This window comes from Dipteris shenzhenensis, chromosome 23, assembly GCF_047967505.1.
Source record: "Dipteris shenzhenensis isolate YYH24624 ecotype China chromosome 23, Dip_SZ_1.0, whole genome shotgun sequence".
Classification (NCBI taxonomy): domain Eukaryota; kingdom Viridiplantae; phylum Streptophyta; class Polypodiopsida; order Gleicheniales; family Dipteridaceae; genus Dipteris; species Dipteris shenzhenensis.
The window spans coordinates 41,025,566-41,046,996 of NC_141618.1; the positions used below are offsets into that span (position 1 = coordinate 41,025,566).

Genomic DNA, 21,431 nt, shown 5'->3' on the forward strand with positions numbered 1-21,431 from the left:
CTCTCCCGTTTCCAGCCATGGAAGGACATCAAAGTAATGAGACACCTACATTGGATTACTGTTTTATTGAGATGGAGGATGAGGCTACATCGGAGGTTATTCCTTGTAGACCTCATGACATGCTACGAGAGATGGATTTCTTAATGGATGAACTCTGGGCAGCTCTTCACTACTATAAAACCCCTCAGTACCAGAAATATATTGAAGAAGGCTCATGCTGTTCTAAATGTAGACAGCTTGTTTTAGAGTCTTTGTACCGCTTCCGAGTTATTGAGAAGCGATGAAGAGGTTGAAATCCTCAGTTTTAACCGACACCCAATTATTTTTGGCTCGACTGGATCTTTTGAACCACTCTTGGTTCAAGAAGCTCCCCAATTTTGTATGAATTATGTTCTAAATTGTCTTGTTATTAAATTGACAGAGTTTTGGTTAATTTGGTTATGATTTGTAACTAGTGGCATCTATAATTTGATCGGTTTTTTTCAAATTATATAACGTGTACTTTTGTTCCATATATCTTGAAGTTTTTTAGATATATGGTACATTGAGGATGCCTGAGACTTTGTTACATCTTAAATTGGACTTAACTAAGCCAATTAGATTTCCCTTTCTCGAATCTTGGTGTGTAGATTCCTGTTTGGTTTCTATTTGAAGTTTTGATCTCGATGTGATTGTGAGTTATGGCGTTTCTTCGAGTCACTGTTTGGACATATGAAGGTTCTTATTGATTAGACTAGGATGAGTCTTGATGAATACCTTCTTTGAATCATGTCAAAAGGCGGGGTCATTCTGATTCTCACTCTTTTAGCTGAGGTCATGGATAGTCAAGATTCAAGAGTTGTTAGGGATGCTACCTGCTTGTTTTCTTCTTTGACCTATTGGTTGGGATATTGTAACACAAGGGGGTATTAAGAAAAGGATTGAGAACGGATTTGCCACCCTGACTCAATCTCATCTGAGTTGAAGAGGGATTGGCTACCTGATTCACTCCACTGAGTTTTTTGTTTGTAGTATACTTTGGTGGTATGGGACACTAAGGTATGTTACATTTAAGATTCTCTGATGTGGTGGTATAATCCAGCGTGAAATAATACCCAAGGCCCTCTAGGGTGAAGTACAAGTAGGCTGAATTGAATTGGGGACAACCTGATTAGATTTTTTACGAGGGCTGACTACGATTCTTTACCCTGAGAGAAGCCATGTATTTTTTGGTTCAACCCTGGAGCTCCATAGTCTAGACTCAATCTCAAGGAGGGTTACCACATCTCTTCTGATGATGGTCTATCAGTGCCTTGTTTGGAACTTGATGTTCCTAGATAAGAGATCCTAAGAACTGGATGATCCTGTGATTGGAGCGGTTTTGTTGTGCACAAGTTTATACAGGATATTCGATAGTGGATCTTGTTTTAAGAGATTTCAGATTGTATGTTTCCGTAGTCTTTGGATCACATAGGATGTTATTCCTATGATGGTGGACTATATACATGTCTAGAACAGTACCATTGACTGGATATAGTCAACTGAATTTTTACTGATTATCCTCATGTAGGGGCATTTCGAGGATAGATCAGGGGGACCATTTCTTTCCATGAAGATTCTTCCATCACGAGTTATGAACTGATAACTAATTGTTCTGTGATGGAAAGTCTGTCATGTATTTCAACCCAAGAATTTGAATTACAAGGGTATTCCGTTTTTCTGAATACTAAGTAATTCAAGAATTAGGGTTAATAGAAATTGCAACCCAAAAATTGGCCTCGAGGGGTTCAATTGATGGGGATGTTCGAACAATGATTCCTCGATCTCAACCTAAGATTTTGAGTTCAAGGATACTCAATAGATAAGGTTGATAGAATCATTTACCTTTAGGTACGGATTTTACCATGCTTGGGTACGGATATGTCAACGGAATTAACTCTGTGGATTCAGGCGTTACTTGATTTCTCGAGGAGAATACTCAACGATATGTAACCTTGTTCAGATTGAGAGATTTACTTTCCTTGGGTTGGTTATCAAAGATTGTGACTTTGGCCTTAGATTTTCTTTGATTCGAATCTCATGGAAAGTATAGCACACTCAAACTGATAGTCAGAGTATAGTTATTGGCATGGACTCATCTTCACAGAGAGTTTTCCGGCTTTCTGGTGAACTCAGGAGTGAGTTCTTCGAGGAAGGGGAGTATGTCATGTGCATGGTGTACCTAGGGTTGGATAGCAAGTGAACGTGGGTTACGGGATAGCATAGGGCTGGATGGCTATTTTTAGCCGAGATTGCTATATATAGAGATTGATTCATATATAGTGCTCGCTTTATAGGGAGGGAGCTATTCATAGCATTGTGCTATCTATAGCAAGTTTCCTTCTATATAGAGGGAGGGTCAATGCTATTGTGCATATCAGTTGAGCGCTCCTCAACTAATGGATGGGGCTTGGACCCAGGCCGGGACTCTCGCCATCTACATGGCGGATCATAGGTGGTGTATCAAAGGTCCTTTGGACAGGCTCAAGTGGTATGGGACGCCTGGGTTAGATACGGGCCTATGGATGAGTCGAGTTGTAGCCCACGTGCTCGGGGGTGGTCAGGAGGATCGAGGCACCTGCGCTATGATTTTGGTTGTATCGAGGATGAGATTCTAGGTCAGTGATAGGGTCAGATCCTGCGGGGTCGTGTCACAGACTTCTATGCACCTGAGCCAGCTACCGAGGAGGCTGAGGGAGAGGAGCTTGATGAGATGAGAGCATCATGGATTAGGAGTGAGAGTCACCGCCATGATGCTGCCAGACGAGAGGTGCACACTCCACATGAGGCACGGAGAGTGACCAGAGCACGCACAATCAAGGTATGGTCTATTTCAGCCCTCCTTAGAGGAGACCGCTAGAGACGAGGCGTCACCCTTGATGTAGCACATCGAATACAAAGATCGAGGAGACCACACCCTCCGCCACCTCGAGAGACAACTTGACAGACACAGATACGAGAGCTCCTCATATCCCATCAAAGAGCCACCAGGGTATCTAGATACATAGAGCCTGGGCGTGTACTAGGAGCGTTAGCTCTAAGCACCTAATACTATTTTGCTATTTTGCTCACTAGTTTAGCAATTTAGCTTTCAGCAAGGGCCTTAGTGAGCCCTATGCTTCAGCCCATTGCGGCTTGTATGAGTTACTTTTGGTTTTGTAGTTTTTCCTCATAGGCCTGCGAGGCCTCCTATAAACATTAATACATCTCTCTCCACAATGATGCATCGAATGAGTTATGATAAGGAGTTACCAAACAGCCATCACCAGCTTACTATTTCGGACTGGAAGCTATAAATAGAACCCAAACAATTATGTGCAATCCTCGTAAACTCTATGGGGGGAAAGAGAAAATCAAATATTTGGCTACACAAAGATACGAGCTACTTTATCAAGAAGCTGCTCACCAATACAGTTTTGAACAGCAGCACAATGATGGTCATAGCGTTCAATAAAGGCATGGCAGTAATGGCAATACTTGCCTCTCTCAACATGGTCCTCCCCTGTATGAAAATATAGTATATTAGCAAGCTCTGCAAGATAAAAAAGTCCCATCAGAAATAAGACCTTTTGCAGAGCCGTACTTATGCATCATAGAGAAAAACAAAATGGTTTTGTTCCTCCGGCATACCTCCACCTCCTTCCATTAGATCCTGACAGTAAGAAAATATCAAATGGTTACAAGTATTCATATATGGGTTGATGTATGGCATGCTTGTATCTCTACACAACAGTGTGGAAAAATTTAATTTTCTCTAACTATACCAAAAGGTAGCTTTCATTTCAACATACAAACTACTTGTATATAAAGTGACATGTTGAACTACTTGATGATTACCTGATCGCTATATTTATCTCTGTTACTTTCTCTCCAGTATCCATCTTCTTTGTCCAAAACGCTAGATGCCACATATCCTGGATCACTTGAAATGACCCTGTGACAAGACTGCTTTATCAGAAGCTTCCATAACAATTAATCCAAAGAAGGCCACATAGCTTCTGCACATTCCTTAACCTCATTCTTGCTGTTGAATTTGCAAGCTGACAAAGACTTTCCCTTCATGCATATGGGACTCCAAATTATGCAGGCCAGAGTCGTCAAATTGAGCTGCATGCAGCAACAGCAAGAAAGAAAGAAAAAAGAATCCAATATCACCTTCCATTGGAAACTCTTAGGTACTTTACTCCTGAGAAGAAGAGTCCAATCGAAACGGGTCAAAGAGATATAACTTCGGGAGAGAGTGAACCAATCGATTGCAACAGTATTACCTACTTTTAACAGAAAAAGAGAAGGGGGTGAACAAAGAAATATGAAACAAATAGCACTAGAAGTTTGTCATTAAGTAACAAGGAAGCCTCCTTGCATAAAACGTCACTAAGACAGCAACACCAGGGCAAACTAATAAGGACCAGTTCATGTGGTGCTCCACAAACTGATGTTAGTGATACAACTGTACACTGCACAGGAACATGCATGCGCCACCTAGAGGCATTAGTATGTCTCATACCTGTGGTAAGGTCCCATCTGAGGCCTCCGTACCTCAGGATCTCCACATTCGCTATGCAGTAAGATTGGCAATGATCTCCCAAACCGAGTCTATGGAAGGAGACTAAGGTCTGTGCACTGCATCTAGAGTAATAAGCTAAGGAACTCCTCTGGCAGTGAGAATGGCCCTGCTCCCTCGTAGAAAATGGGAACTAACTGTGAGTTACGCTACGCCACCGATCCCAAAGAGATGTATCAACTGCATCTCTTCATCCTGCCAACAACTGTGTAATGCCCTGCTAGATCCTCTAGGCCTCTTTGCAATCCCAAAGGCAGACTCTAAGGCAGTGAAGCATAGCGGCCATGGGCATCCATGATGTGCATTGAAAGTCTGCTATCATGTATTGACCAGAAGCCACCGTGTTGGAAGAGACAGAAAAACATGGAAATCTGTTCTTCCAGTAGGATCTCCAAAGTCATCTCCAAAAATTGGTCTGCACGGTAAGGTGATGCCATAGGTCTCCCAGTGTAGATTTCCTAGTCTGCTCTTTGGGTGGGTGTCCACTGTAGGTTCTGAAGCTCGCCTCACCTGGCATTCCTGACTATGTAGGCAAAGAAAGATAGTGTCTTATAGGGAGCTGCCACATCAATCTGATGCCAATCTGAGGATCCCATGGTGAGTGCTAGAGTGGGCATCCACCATGGAGCCAGAGACGCCAAAGATAAGCCATGACAAGATTCCACCATAGAGCCACAGACACCAAGGATAACCCATGACAAGATGGATGACGATATATCTACCATCGACCATTGTTGAAGCCAACCACTCTGATTGTGTGAAGAATAGCATCCTCAATTGGCTCCTACCCTGTCAATCTGTAGCAAACTATCTCTCCTCCCCAGACCCAAAGGATGCATATAACCTGTAAAGGAACACCTGTGTCTAAGAAGACGCCTATCTAGTGAACCGCTCCTTGAAGCCTGTCAAGGGGTATAGTTGTGTCAATCTACAGAGTGCGCCTACAAGTGCGATTCTTGGGCGAGGACAGCTCCTTGAAGACTCTCCAAACGTTTAGAAAGAAAGAAAGTTTATTAAAGAGAGGAGAAGATTTCCCTCTCCCATTTGGACCACAGTATGTATCCCGAGTATATACCTAGATGAATCCAAGAACATTCCCAAACTCATCCTCTAAAAACACTAGTTTCAATCTCACGATAATCATTCATAAGATTGAAAACCATAAACTCCATCACGCATAGCAGGGACTAGCTACTATGACATCCCCACTGACGTCATTAGTACCCAACAGTGGGTGTAGACCATAGTATACAAAATATGCTCTCACACAAGGGCAAACTCAGCCATGACGAAGGCTAGCACTAAAGGAGAAGGCTAATCAAAAAGTAGTCCAAAATCTCAAGCTACAACTGCTTGTAAAGTCTAAACGATTTCATTTTAGTCTCTCCCAAACGAGCATCTAAATCTAGCTGATAGGGCAACACACCATTTAAGATAGGAAGAATTATCACAATACCAATAGGCCGCAACTTGGATGAAAACTTCACAAGGTGGAATTTGCATGTCCGCTAATACGGCAGAAGCATATACCTAGATGAATCCAGGAACATTCCCGAACTCATCCTCTAAAAACACAACATAGTGCAGTTTCAATCTCACGATAGTTATTCATAAGATTGAAAACCATAAACTCCATCCCAAGTAGCCCAATCGACATCCTAAATCATCAACAAAGAGCTTGTTCCCCATCATGGGACTGTTTGTCCCCTCATCCATGTGAGGGGTGCTCCAAGCTGCTGTCAGCAGGCTCTGGCGATTGCTACCAAGAGCCTGCAAAACACCTCGAGGGCATCTAGATGTCTCTATAAGTCTGCTGTTGAGGGGGATATGCGGACTGTATCATTTGAGTATAATAGTATGTGTATCATCAGGTCAGCAAGCAATGACCCCTCACCTCCTAGGCGGTCAATGAAAGTCGTGATCTCATCATGTACAGCCCAAAAAGTATTGGTGAGAGGGTGCATCCATGCTTCACTGTGATCATCCTCTCAATCCAATCTGATTGGCCTCTTGGGGCACATACTCTCCCTCTAGCTAACTCATATAGACTCATCACCCCCCAGATCATGACTTCTAGGATTTGCATCTCCTGAAGTCCCCTTATCACATGCGATCGTGGAACTATATCAAAGGCCTTCCGAAAGTTTACAAAGCAATTGCAGACTTTCTGGGCTCTCGATCTCGCCTCTTTGATGATGGCCCGTAGAGTGAAGATCCGGTTTAGAGTAAATTGCTGTCTCCGGAATCCAGCTTGTCCTGAAGCATACTAGGATCTGAAGTGGGAATTCGTGAAAATCCATCTCGACCTCACCATTTAATCACCGCCCACCTGGATTTTCTGATAAAAGAAATCCTTACAAGTCTCATTACCTACTAGGAGTCCTCTAACAACTACCTTGCTTAGCAAGGCTTTGCACTCAATGTCACGATCAACAATATTGAACCCCTGAATTAAACTAGGACTAGTGTCCCAAGTGAACTAAAAGTCCTAACTAGGCCTAACTAGCCTACAAGGCCAAACTAGGGCTAAGTGGCATCAAGCAACAACAAAGGTATTCATTTTCTCAAACTCCATGATGGCCTAAATTCTTAGTCACCCCTCTATTAGAGCTAACCCCTAAGTCGGGCCAAGCGTTCAGCACAACTCAGAGGGAGAGCTAAGCTGTAGCTTCTGTGGGATCAGATGAAACTACAGTGGACTGGAATGATAGGCTGCAAACCGTAAGAGAGAGAGTTGTTACAAATAGGCTACACGACCTCGGAAGGGCTTTTGTTGCGAACTAAAGCCTGCTGGTTGTGCGACGAATTGAACCTTGTTGGTGACGAACTAACCCTTGCTGATGCCAACTTGTACTATAGACTGTTTGTGCGGCGACTTCAGAGAGTTGCTGGTGGCTCCTATAAGCTGGGGATGGAGCTATTTTATAAGCTGGGGATGGAGCTATTTTTGTGGGCAAGAACTAGAGCTGGTGCTATGTGGGAGAAGCTGGATAGGGCTGAGGCAGGGAGCTAGGCAGGATAGATACATAGATAGATAGAGAGAGAGAGAGAGAGAGAGAGAGAGAGAGAGAGAGAAAGAGAGAGAGAGAGAGAGAGAGAGTTTATTAAAGTCTTCGGAAGACCGATGGGTCTATGAGACTACGAAACCCTGGTACAATCAAGCTGTGAGGGTGGAGCTAACTAAACAAGCATCCACACCAATGCATAATGTAAAAATAATGCAAAATGATAGTTCTAAGTATTAAGTACAACATAGTCATGTCGGTGATCAAACTACAAATCAGTCACATCATCATCATCATCCTCATCAGGACATCATAGGTGAATGTATATATATATATATATAATATATATATAGAGAGATAAAACTGCTCTAAAAGAACTCACTTAACCAGGGCCCCCTGGCCCACAAAACTAGGGCTTTGGCCCTCACTTCAAGGGCTGATGCCCTCTTATATATGCAGGGTCCAGCCCCCTTTTTCCCTGCCATTTCTAGGCATGGTAGGCTGGCTGGAACCAGCCCTACCAGCCCTATGACTGGCTGACCAGGTTGCTGGTCACCCCCGCCCTGTTGTGCCTCTGCCAAGCCTTTTTCCAATGCCATACAGATCTGATAAGCTTCCGTACAGCCCTGTACAGTGGGGCCGTACCCTGCTGATGTCAGTGCACCCTTCACAGGGCCCTGTTGCAGGCCGTATGCCTGTCCTTTTCTTTGATATATGCTCACATGGCAGCTCATGTGCTGCCCATGTGACAGCCCCAATCTCTCTAGGTCTACCTCCCTCATGCTCTCCTCATATGGGGGCTTACAGATGGGGAGGTGACCATTCCAACACCCCCTCTCACCAACACATCCAGGCCCAATGCCAACACGTCGATGACTATGCTCCAGTAACTCCCTGGTCGTAGTCCTCTGGAACATTTCGATGTCAAAATCTTTTCATCCGGTGGCTCCTGCTCCACCAGGTCTGGTTCCGCTTCCGCACACCATCCTGGTACACAGGTCCTCCATCTTTGGTAGCACCTCTTGGCACCACCTCCTTCAAACGTTCCCGCCTTCGAACTCAAGCAATCCAGCCGTCACGATCTTCCAGTTGTCCCCCTCATAATGAGTGGACAACCTGGAGTCTTCCAGGCACCATGCTTTGAGGGTCTGTTTCACCCCGTCCTTCCTTTGGCAAGGTATGCAACCAATGAATATTTCCAAATAACCTCGACAACGAACTCTCACTGAGTTCTCAAGCAGGTACTCTTTTGGCTTCAGTACTCTTTGTCCATCACCTTCTAGCAATCTACGTCCGAGTAGAAGCACCAATACTTCCCCTTCTACCTTCGAAGGAGGCCAATTCCTTCCAATCTCGTATCACCTGAGACAAATGAAGAGCAGAGTCTCTCGACAGCATGCTATAAAGGCTCAAATGCAAAATATCAAGTACATACCAAACTGTTATACTGCCTGTGTGTTTGCTTTGAAAGCAAATCCTGTACCTCATCGAGGCACCTAGCAAGAGCCTTTGTAATCATGTACTATCCCCTTCTGAAGTACAGCATCCATCTGACCATAAGATCCCAGGGCCCTCCATGGAATCCCAGGAGCTCACACAATGTGGTGTGGGGTGTGGAATCACAAACTTCTTAACTTATGTGCATAGATGTGCAAGCCAGTAAATAGACAATGCTCAGAGACAAATATAGAAGCAACACTTTATATTTCCGTCCGTCCAAAAACTAGGATAGGATACAATACCAAAAGGTCCTTCTACTACAAGCCTAGCACTTCTAGATCTCTGAGCCCACGTGCTCCACCTCGAGCATATGTAGACTCTCTGTCTAGATCCCTTCCACCTTGCTGTCCAGAAGCCAGCCTAGGTGGGCAGCACCTTGAGCTCAGTCTGCAGCCCTATGCCAACCTCCTTCTCCTCCTGTGTGTAGGTCCAAGGGTGGGCATGTGGCTGATGCTGTCTGCTCCCCAACTGCTGCTGCAAGTGATACTGAATGAGGGCTGGAGGCCCTCCTTTTATAGGGCACAAGGCCTACCCCAAAAAATCGACCAACAGCCTGAATCTGTCCGACCCTAATCAGGCCGACCAGGTTGCTATAAAACCGCCCTAAAAGGGCTCACTTAACCAGGGCCCTGGCCAAGGCCATATATACATGCATTATACAATATCCAAGATGCCATTAGATAAAAATGGCATGTCGATATGGCTCTTGCCCCTAGGGCTTTGGCCCTCACTTCAAGGGCTGATGCCCTCTTATATATGCAGGGTCCAGCCCCCTTTTGCCCTGCCATTTCTAGGCATGGTAGACTGGCTGGAACCAGCCCTACCAGCCCTATGGCTGGCCGACCAGGTTGTTGGTCACCCCCGCCCTGTTGTGCCTCTGCCAGGCCTTTTTCCAACGCCATACAGATCTGATAAGCCTCCGTACAGCCCCGTACAGTGGGGCCGTACCCTACTGATGTCAGCGCACCCTTCACAGGGCCCTGTTGCAGGCCGTACGCCTATCCTTTGCTTTGATAGCTGCCCACATGGCAGCTCATGTGCTGCCCATGTGACAGCCCCAATCTCTCCAGGTCTACCTCCCTCATGCTCTCCTCATATGGGGGCTTACAGATGGGGAGGTGACCATTCCAACAAGTCCTGCTATTGATCCATGATGCTCTCATCTCATCAAGCTCCTCTCCCTCATCTACACTGGCAGCTGACTCCGATGCATAGAAGTCTGTGACAAAAGTCTGCGATCTGTTGATGGTGACCTGTGGCATCAGTCCATTCTGCTCTCTAGCTTGTCGCATTAGTGTGTCTCTTTGTCGGCATCTCAAGCAGGTAGAGCCCAACACAAACCTGATCATGAAAATGTACCAACCGTGAGAGTGGACCAAAGCCATGCCCATCCTGAAAGAGGCAGCGATATCATCCTCGGATCTCATAGTAGACCAAACATACACATAGAAAATGCTCCTCCGTCTCAATCTCCCCCATTTGGCATAGTGTGCAAGTCCTCTGCTTTCTGAGTATGCCTATAGGTCTCCCTATCTCAATCCGCAGCTGATGTGATGAGACTCGTACCTGACCAATGGCGATTCTCAATGCATGTGAAACTCTCCTGTCCTCAAGATACTGAGGTCTAATGACAAGACCGTGCTCTGAGACCCTCAGGAAGTGATCATGGTAGAACTGGAGCTTGGTGGAGAGATCCTCTCCCCCCCAAGCCCTAGATGTATGGAGCTGGAGGAGCTAGAGAAAGGGGGGCGGGGGAGGACGAAAGGAAAGTTTATTAAAGTGTCCAGAAGACCAATGGTATATGAGACTATGAGAAACCTGATAATACAAGCAAGATGAAAGGTGGAGCTACTAAACGAGCATCAACATCCATACTAAAAAGTTAAATGCCACATAGTAATAAAAACATCAATGGTAACATCATATCAGGGCCATATCCATCACTACTACCACCATATGTCATCAGAGTATAAGGCGCCATCTGGTCCAGTATCACAATTGCAGCCCTTCCCCCTCAAGGAGAGTGGGAGAAGTGGCAACACAAAATCAAAGATAGAGTGTTGTCAATTGTCCATGGGCACGGCCACGCCTGTCTCTTGGATGTGGCTCTACGCCTAATAAGGGGAATGGTGACCCTTGCCGTCACACTTGAACCCTGAACATGGAGTATAATCTATGTATTCGTACTCTGTCAAGCGTGCCGCATCGCTAGCTCTATATCACATCCGTGAATGATCCTTGTGCGGTGAGAGCCTATGTGGCCCGGCTGGAAGAACTCAATGATCATACTTTGAGAAGAGTCTGCCAGTGTGTCCCATACCTGTCTCTGTGATCTAAGTAAGTATTCTCGGTGTTTGACTGTCTCATGAATGTAAGCAGCCAAACATCTTTGGTCCGAAAAAAGAGAGAAAGTGGGATAGTATCCCGGTGCTATCTATGAAGAGAGAAGTAGCGCCCTCGGATCTCATAGTACACTGAGCATCTGAAAATGAAATGCTCCTCTGACTTGATTTCTTGTAGATCACATTAAGGTGCATATGTGTCTCTCCCTGGGTACTCCTGCAGCTCAATCACTATTTGTGGAGTATATGCGAAGAAACTCGGAACTGCCCGATAGCGATCCTCAATGAATGGGAAGGAAACGAAATATCGTGTTGCTCATGGTTCCACTCTATCCATAGTTTACGTGACTTGAAAGTGATGATAGCATGTCCTTTCAAGTGTTTGAAATTAGTTGCTACCTCATCATCATCATCTTCATAATCATCCTTCCATTCAATGTTGGGCATGGCTGCTTTGACTTGTGTTAAAGTTTCACTAAAAGAGTCCTCATACTTGTACCAGTTTTCCAGAAGTCCTCCTATCCGAATCTTCAATAAGTTTTCACATCTCGCTTCATGTTCCTTAATCTCTTCTTGAATGTCAGTTTTACTTGCCTTTGTCTCGACTTCAACACTTACCTCCTTCTTGATTGTTTGTACTTCAGAGTGAATGAAGTCTTTAACTGTGGAGACTAGTTGAGGAGTGGGTAGGGAAGCCTTACATGCCTCCATAACTTTGTCTATGATTGCCTGCTTTCCAGCCCCTTTGAAATACTGAAGTTTAGCTGTCGCAGCTGCTAATTGCATCTTTAAGTCACGAACCTCTTGTTGTAAGTAAAAGATTTGCTCATGATGACCAATGATAGGCCGATTTAAACCTCCTCTATGATATGTATGTGCATACGGGGAAGGCGTCTTAGCTGCAACTGTGGAGTATTGTACTCAATTAGTCAGAGTAGTTGGTGTAGAGAGGGGAGGGGATTTGGATTTCGAGAAGAGGCTAGGCCACTCCATTCTGGCCATATATGCACTTTTGTTCCCTTTTGAGTGATACAACTGACGTCATTTTCATCCCACTCAACTTGTCTTGCAGCCCCCTGATGCGTAAGATTTTCTTATCTTGTACTATAGCTTCTTGAGTGGTGATAATCTACTTGACCATGGTAACAAGCATTGGTGCTAGTGGAGATGTACTACATTTTGGTATGACCTTTGCAATGATTTCTTGCTTGCCGTTCGAGAGGCACGTGGAATGCAGGGAGGGCAGATGTGTGGAAGGAAGGAGAGAGAGAGAGAGACAGAGAGACAGAGAGAGAGAGAGACACACAGACAGACAGACAAAGAGTCTAATAATGTCCACAGAAGACCAACAGGTCTATGGGACAGCATAGAACCAACTAATACATCAGTTTAGGGAGGGCACATGGCAGCTCTCATGGTGCAAAAGCATCTCTATTTATTTAGAGTAGCCACATCTAATGAATCATAGAAACATATTGTCGGCCATACATCATTTTAAGACTGAGAATCTTTTGGTTTGGGTTTGAATTCTTTGATAATTGCCATGCCTTCACAGTATACTGCCCATTTTCCATCCTTCCTTCCAGCTCTAACCTTGGCTAATTCAGTCACTTTGTTCTTCAGTTGAGCTCGTGTGAGCTCCTCAGCTATCCATACCTTTGTCCCTTTCAACTTATGTGATTGGCGAAGAATCTCGGTTCATAGTTTACGTGACTTGAAAGTGATGATAGCATGTCCCTTGTAGTGTTTGATATTCGTTGCTATCTCATCATCTTCTTCTTCTTCATCATCCTTCCATTCAATCTTGGGCATGGCTGCTTTGACCTGTGCTAAAGTTTCACTTAAAGAGTCCTCATCTTTGTACCAATTTCCAGGAAGTCCTATCCGAATCTTCAACAAGTTTGCACATCTAGCTTCATGCTCCTTAAGCTCTTCTTGAAGGTCAGTTTTACTTGTGTTTGTCTCAACTTCCACACTTACCTCCTTCTTGACTGTTTGTACTTCAGAGTGAATGAAGTCTTTAAATGTGGAGACTAGTTGAGGAGTGGCTAGGGAAGCCTTACATGCCTTCATAACTTCATCTATGATTGCCTGCTTGCCAGGCCCTTCGCGAAAAACTGAAGTTTAGCTTTCACAGCTGCCAATTGCATTTTTAAGTCACAAACCTCTTGCTGTAAATAAAAGATTTGCTCATGGTGCCCAATGATAGGTCAATTTAAACCTCCTTTGTAGTATGTATGTGCATACGGGGAAGGCGTCTTACCTACAACTCTGGACTACTGTACTCGATTAGTTTAAGTCGATGGTGGAGGAGGAGGGGGGGGGGGGTTCGGATTTCGAGGAGAGGCTGGGCCACTCCATGCTGACCGTATCTTTTTTTTTCCAGAGAACATGCTGGCCATACCCCAAGCTAACTACGAACTAGGCCAGGGGTCTCAGCCCAGTTCACGGTTAGTTCGCTGCTAGGAGGAGAGGCTAGGTGGGAAATAAGAGGTAGGTGAGATGTAGGAGGAGCAGTGGAGACCTAGAGATGGCGGCTGCTAGGGTTTGTGTAGCATGCAACACTGGAGACCTCCTAGATGGCGGCCTGTTACGGTGAAGATCTCCTCAACGATGACCTAGAGAGGTAGTGACGTTTAGGGTTTCTATGCTCTGTGACGGCCTCGACGACGAACTCTTGTTGGCAGCTACCTGCAGCTACCTCCTTGAGCTCAACGGCCTTTAGAAGACCATAGGGTCTACAAGACTAAAAGAACTTGATACAATGAGCTTAGGGGTGGAGCCTCTAAGCAAGCATCAACACCCATGACGAATACAAAAAAAAACCTATAATTATAACTATACCGATACATAGAGAGAACTCCTAGCTCATGGAGAGGATAAGGGGTTGGCGGCAATGTGGTAATCATTTGGAAGCAGGCAGAGATGCCAAGCCTAAGGGGGTCGGCAATATGTGAGGCTGTTGTGGCAGCATGTGATGGAGTGCTATCGGTGTGTACGGTCCATTATGGTCTCTTGGCTATGGCCCTGCGATGAAGAAATGCCATTGCCACTCCTATCAACCATGCCTCCGATCTATAAGCATAAAGGGAAGGTCTCCTAATATGATCTATGCCTCGACCCCCTGGCGAGTCTGATGTGTCTCTCACTCAAGTCGTCGGATCTAATGTCTCCATAAGCCCTACTGGTCGGTTTGTTGTGGCTGGAAATATCACTCTCTAGCACAGGAGAATTTATTGCTTGGTTGAGATGTCCAGGTCCACTTGGCATTCCAAGTATTTCACCATATCTAGTTGTTTGTCCCCTGGGAATCCATCTAAAACCTAGAGCGAGCCGTGTGCTAGTCCGGAATCTTAGTGAATGGGCCAAGAAAGTCATCAGCCCTTGGCCATTCTTGCTTAGATCGAAGTGCTCATTCAAAATGGTAGAGGGGTAGGTTTCACATTTACAAATCCATCCCCTAGAGCTGCCTTCTTGCCCCCTTTCTCCACCTCGTCATGGCTGGGGTAATGAGTAATTTCCTCTGCTTGCAGATATGGATCACCATACTTCGTCTTCCCATCTTGAATGATGAGAAACTTCTCGATAGCAAGCTTCTAGATGACACAACCCTATTCCTAGTGTCTCCCTCAGGAAATTACGATGCTTCAAAGCAGTCTCATCACGGGCATTTGCAGCGTGGCATGCTGCAAATAGTGGTTGCCAGTAGTGCCACATGGCAGACAGGCACTGTGAGAGACAGTGCCACGTGGCAGTCAGCCACATGGTAATTAGCCGCCATGTGGTAGGGTCGGGTGACTGACAGACCAGCCCCTAGGTAGAGATAGACAGGTCCTGGTCGGGACAACTCCTTGGCCTGGTCGGTGTATTCTAGGGCTCTTTGGGGCCTAAAAAAGGCAGCGCTTGGGGGCTCTCATTCCATCCACATTCTAGTAGGTCTTGTCTAAGGCAATTATCCCTCAATCAACAGCAGCAGATAATTTATAGTTGTACTTAGCCCCTTGGGCAGCCATAAATACATATATTGTTCCCTCTTCGGTGGCCCACTTGTGTTTATGAGTGCATCTTCTCTAAGTTCTATCTCTATATTTATAGTCAACAGTAAATAGGAGAGAGTGTGTGTTAGGCTTCTCCTTGCTACATTAATATGAGAGCTTCAGCTTTTTCTTGATATAGCAAGGTTCAGTCAGGGACAGCCGTTGGTTTATGGTACTGAGATCTGGCAGCAACACCATGAGTTGCAGTGGCAAATCCAACCCTGAGGTGGGGGAGGACACAGCTTCCACAACCGCTACACCGAGAGACCCCGGGCCAAAGAGCCATGTTAGTCATGATGCAAGCCATGATGAAGACGCATACACAACAATCAGATAGCCTCTTCTTATGCATGCTACAACTCCACAAGATGCGGGAGGAACGTGAGCAGGCTGCCAGAGAGCGTGATAGGGCACCTCACGAGGCCAAGGAAGAGCGTGATCGAGAGGCTCAAGAAGCCAGGTAGCTTAGAGAGCGCACAGCTCAGGAGGTGAAGAAAGAATGGGATTGTCTTCTCCTCATTTCTCTACTTCGGCCACAGGGAGGCGAGGAAAAGGAGGTAGTGGCACAACCTGCCAAAGTGTTATTCCTCAGGAAGCTCAATTTTCTACAGTACGATGGTAAGACCAAACCCTTAGTGTTAATTTCTTGGCTCAATCAATTTGCAGGTTATATCTCAGCTGTGCCGGCCCTCATAGGTGTGGTGGCACAAGTGGAAAAATGACCACTATGATGCAGTCCACAAGATCCCTCATCATGGGTGGACAGAGGTCATGAAGGATGTCAGAACTCGATTCTTACTACCACAGTATCTAAACAGATTACATAGTTAATTCTTCGAGATGTTCCAAGGGCTCACCAAGTCATTAAACCACTATGCCAACACGTTTACACGGGTGGCCATCCAGTTGAAACAGGAGCAATGAGAAAAGTGGGGTAGATCTCCCCATGGTCTGCATTTTTTTCTAGTGGTATGTACACAGTTTCAAGCCACATGATTATGAGAGTGCTTATGAGCTTGCCCAGGATTTTTAGCTATCAGATATCTAGTGGTATGTACGCAGTTTCAGGCCACATGATTATAAGAGTGCTTATGAGCTTGCCCAGAATTTTTAGCTCATGAACAACGGTCAGGGACCCAAGGCAGCCCTCAACAAGAAATATTAGGACTCCACCACACCAGGTGATGCTGGGAATGGCAAGAAATTTGGGAATGGGTAGTCTAAGAAGAACTTGACGACAAAAGATAGCAACGGCTGTGGTGGTTTCTTGGATTCAGCACCCGAGCGGCCTACGCCAAATGGAACTGGTGTTTCCATTGTCATGTGCAGGGGCAAAAGAAAGCCAGGTCAAATAGTTCATCGATAACTTCACCTCCCGGAAGACAACATCCGTGGTCATCAAGGAGATTAAAGATCAACAGAAGGGGGAGCCTCACACGTTTCTCACCGTGCTCCAATTTTGCATCCAGATCGGTGGACAGAAGGTCCTCATCCTTGCAGACTCAGGGAGTTCGGAGGATATTATCTCCACCAAAGTAGGCAAGTGAGCCCGGTTGACTCTCACCCCAACGGATACCATTGCCTTGAATGGTGCATTCACGGGACAGCAGACGGAGAGCAACATGGAGGTCACTTCAGCCACTCTGAAGATCTTAGGGTAGGTAGACAGCTGGGCACTTAGGGTCGCACCAATATAGGCAACACATATAGAATGATGGTGGCAGCGATTTGAGTTTCGACCGGGCTACCAGAATGAGGGCTTGGATCTCAAAATCCAAGGCCATGGGTTCCTTGGCTCTGCGATACTCTTCCTTGACCATTGATTTTAGTAGTATAGCTGTCGTGAGAGATTTTCCAAGGTGGCAAAGCGTATGTGGTCTGCATCAACTCGACCGCCAGTTATGACCCTTACCACCAGTTCGCTTGGAGGATCACCGCATTGAGCTCATTCCTAGCTCATCACCCTCAAGCAAGCATCCTTACCATCTCAGAAAGAAATGGAGGAGAATCTTGAGACAGTTAGAGCTGTTGTGGAGTGGCTTCATTAGACCTAGCAATTCTCTGTATGCAGCCGTGATCCTCTTTGTCAAGAAGAAGGATAGCATTGCCAGACACTCAACAAGCTAATAGTGAAGATTCAATTTCCCATGCCGCGGATTGATTACATTTCGCAATGCTTGAATGGGCCAAGATGTTCTGGTGTCACACCCTTCAAAATCATTTATGGCTTCAAATCAGTGGTGCCCATGGAGTTTCTGGTGCTAAGGCTCTAAATTGAAGTATCTGAACGACTGAGCTTGAAAGAATGTCTTGCTCATCGGATGAACCAGCTCCACAAGCTTGACAAAGACCAGTTTGTTGCCTCCTATGTCTCCGGCGTGGTATAGCGCCACTGGAAGAAATGGGTAGACCGGCACGTCAAACCCGAGTCTTCAAGGAAAAAGATGCAGTTCTACTTTTTCGGTCCTAGCAAGGTTTCCACCTCAGAAAGTTAAGCTCTAGTGGGCCGGACCATACTGGATTGTTCATCAATTTTATGATGGCACATTTTTATTGGGCATGTTGCTTCCCACAAAATTATTGGCTGTTTATGCAATGGAACACATCTACAAAGAACTTTGTCAGGGCCAAGATGATAGAGGCAACCCATGATAATTCAAAAGTTGCAACTTCAAAGGGCGAGTCACTTGCGCATGTCACGGGACAGGTGTCGACCGGGGATTCCAGTTTTCCAACAAACTGGAACATATCATCATATCATATCGATATGAAGGCTTGAACGTCGTCTTGCATCTAATGCACATCCAATGCCACCAATGGTACTCCATCCGTTGGAGCTACCACAATAGAAAAGTCAAATTACTGCCACAATAACATCCAATGAGCTAACTTACCAGCAAGGTTTGGCTTGTTGACAAGGTACAACAGCGCTAAGTGGTCCACGTGGAATGTGAACCGCTTGCCGAGTAAATAATGCCAGGACTTGTTGACAGTGTAGATCATCCCGAGATCATCTTTCTTGATTGTGCAGTAATTCCTCTCGACATTGCATAATCGTCGACTTGCATAGCAAAGGGGTCGGCACCACCTTTTGGTCTTCTGTTGCATCAAGACTGCACCATTGGCTGTGTTGGAGGCATCGATGAACATGTGGAGGGGCAATTTCCAATCCGAAGGCTGAATCACCAGAGCTTTTGCCAGCATGAGTTTGAGGTATCATAATGCACTTCTCAGTTGCTTTGTATTCACTTGGACATGAAGAGGAGCAGCCATGTCTGTGAGATGTCAGAGCATCCGGCTCTGCCACTAGACATGGCCCAAGAACCAAGCTCTCTACTTAGCCGAGGTAGGACATTCGGCTTTGCAAATCTGCTCAGATCAAGAGCGATTCCGTCCTTAGAAACAATGTGGCTGAGGAGCATGCCACTACTTACTGCAAAGGCGCATTTCGTTGGATTGAGTGAGAGTTAGGCCACCTAGCGTTTGGTGAGGCATAGCTCGAGATTATGGAGGTGCTTTGCCCGGGTGCAAAAAACACTAAAGTCATCTAAGAAAATGTGCATGAAGGATGTTAAGTACTCATCGAAAATTTCTTGGACAAGGCGTTAGAACGCTGCATTCTTGAAACCGAAAGTCATAACATTGGCTGCAAACACCCCCATTCGATAATGAACATGGTCTTCTCTTGATCATCATGAGCCATGCGTACTTGGATGTAACCACTGAACCCGTCAAGGAAAGAATATATCTCATGACCAGCTACAGCATTGAGTAAAAAATCAAGAAAGGTATGGGGAAGGGGTCGATCACGGTGGCCATGTTGAGCAGGCGGTAATCCATTCTTTCTTGTTCTTCTTGGGAATGATGACGATTGGAGAGATCCACGTGGCCCGGTCTACAGGTATATGAAGCCCACTTGCAATAGCTTGTCAATTTCTTCCTTTACCTTCTGGGCATAATTGGGGTTCATCTAATATCGTTGTTGTCAGGACGGGGGCTTGGAATCATCTTTAAGCATGATCCAATGCTGATAAAATTGAGGATTGTTACCCTTCATATCAGTGTAACTCCAAGCAAAAACGCCGACAAAGAAACCAAGGAGATTTAAGTCGGACAAGGCATCCTCTTTTTGAAGCTCGTGATCAACAGTTTGCTCCGCCTAAATAAGTGTTCGAAGGGTGAGATCGTAGGGCATGTCGTCATTGGGCAAAATGCTAGAATCGGTTTCTTTTCTACGCTCGTCGCGGTGTTGTCAATTTCTATGTGGGAAGTCGTACTTATCAAGAATCACCACGACATCCACATAAAGACGAACGAGGTTAGGGTTATTTTGGAGGAACTCGTCTTCTTCATCTTCATCTAGCCCATCGATCATGTTGACACCTTCAACAACTTGAGGCCATATGTACGTGTGAACACGGCATCTTGCCTTGATTGACATCTTCACCTTTCTCTTGCCTTTTTAAATAGTGATCCAATGACATAGGCTTGCCGGCGGTAGGTGCCACTAATATCATGCATTCGCAACAACAATTCCAATTACGAATTGGAGGTTGGCAACAGTGATGGTAATCCCGCGGAGAAGGCCCATCAGTTGTACACGCCGTTGATCCGCGACCCTAACCACAAACGGGACAGGCTCCCAACCAGAGAATCTGAGCCACCGACACATATCATCAGACATAATATTCATTCCTGAGCCACCATTGAGTAGCACGCCTAGAATAGCATGACCCATCAAGGTCACCGTAATTACTGCTATGTTTTCGTCATACACCAATCCTTTCAATCCATGCGGTAGCACGTTTGGCTAGGCGATGCAAACAGCAGGACTAGTGCCAGTCGGACCTGCATCACATACCACGGAAACTGCATCTACCGAAGTGATTTCCTTTGGGATTTGTGTAGTCAGTTCTGTCATACCCATGAGCTACTTGCATAGGTATTGGCAGAAGGTTGGCACAAGATTTAGCAGTTGCTGAACTGACATGCTAATCGTTGCATCCTTCAATGCTTCTCATAGTTCAAAACCTACATCCGAGGTCGAATCATCACCCGTACCGCGATTTGCTGCCACATCATTGGGCACACTGGGGGAGTACCTTCGTCTGTGCAAGTAGTGAGTTTTCTAGATTTTGTATATTTTGATAGTCTAGAAGTGCAACAACCAGAGGCTGCATATCTTTGACACACTCCAATACTTTGGCATGAACTTCTGCTTGTGCCTGCCAATCGATTAGCTTTTTGTCTTTCTTGACGAAACACCCTTCTGGTAATGTAGGACCTAGCACAATGTTCATCGCCCTTGTCACAACATAATTGTGGCCGCATCGTCATTAGATCTTCCATCCCACTCATCCAGAGCCACCACATGCACCGCATATACTTGTGAGGTGGCAGGAAGAGTCGTGCCTGTTTGAACATGAAAACTACTCCTCTGCTGGTGACATTTGAACAATTCACATTTGGTCTTCTAGTGACCAATAACATTACTGTAGAAACAAATAACCTACCCAAGGGGGCCACTGTTGGAGGTTCTCTGGCGAGGGCAGTAGGGTCGCCCAGTGGCTACTAGAGCTGCGGCCGGAGTCACGACAGCTAGCACCAAAGTGAAGGAAAGGGTTTTCACCACAGTTATTGGAGGTGCGACAAGCATTATATCAACATGTGCGGTAGTGTGCGTCGCGGTATGACACATAGACCATGTCATTGGATGAGCATGTGCAACCATGGTGCCACTTGGTACTCTTCTAGCAAATTTTCCTATTATTTTAGTTCTTCCATAGAGGGGGATTTGAAGGACAATATAATGGAATATCCTTGTAGGCACCATGTGGGCCATGTGGGCCACATTGGTACTCTTAAAGTAGCTTTTACATTTTTCGTTTGGGTGCCATATTACCAGGTTGGGGCTTAAGATGTAAACTCACACCTATTTCTAGTTTAGTTGCTCACTTTGTATTGT

General features: G+C 45.5%; 1 protein-coding gene across 8 annotated transcripts in view; it reads right to left on the reverse strand.

Annotated features, from left to right (window-relative positions):
- LOC147887379 (palmitoyltransferase AKR1-like) overlaps positions 1-21,431 on the reverse strand; it is a 57,907-nt gene that overhangs the window by 17,875 nt on the left and 18,601 nt on the right. For 7 of the 8 annotated variants that reach the window (XR_015543253.1, XM_087394986.1, XM_087394987.1 and 4 more), the window contains 3 exons: positions 3,856-3,952; positions 3,649-3,670; positions 3,425-3,550 (listed from right to left, as the gene is read on the reverse strand). Coding sequence is in view for 7 of the 8 variants with exons in the window: in XM_087394986.1 (XP_087251112.1) it covers positions 3,425-3,550; positions 3,649-3,670; positions 3,856-3,952 (245 nt within the window). In the remaining variant the exon portion in view is untranslated. The remainder of the gene's footprint in view (positions 1-3,424; positions 3,551-3,648; positions 3,671-3,855; positions 3,953-21,431) is intronic. The other variant, XM_087394982.1, reaches the window with a different exon arrangement.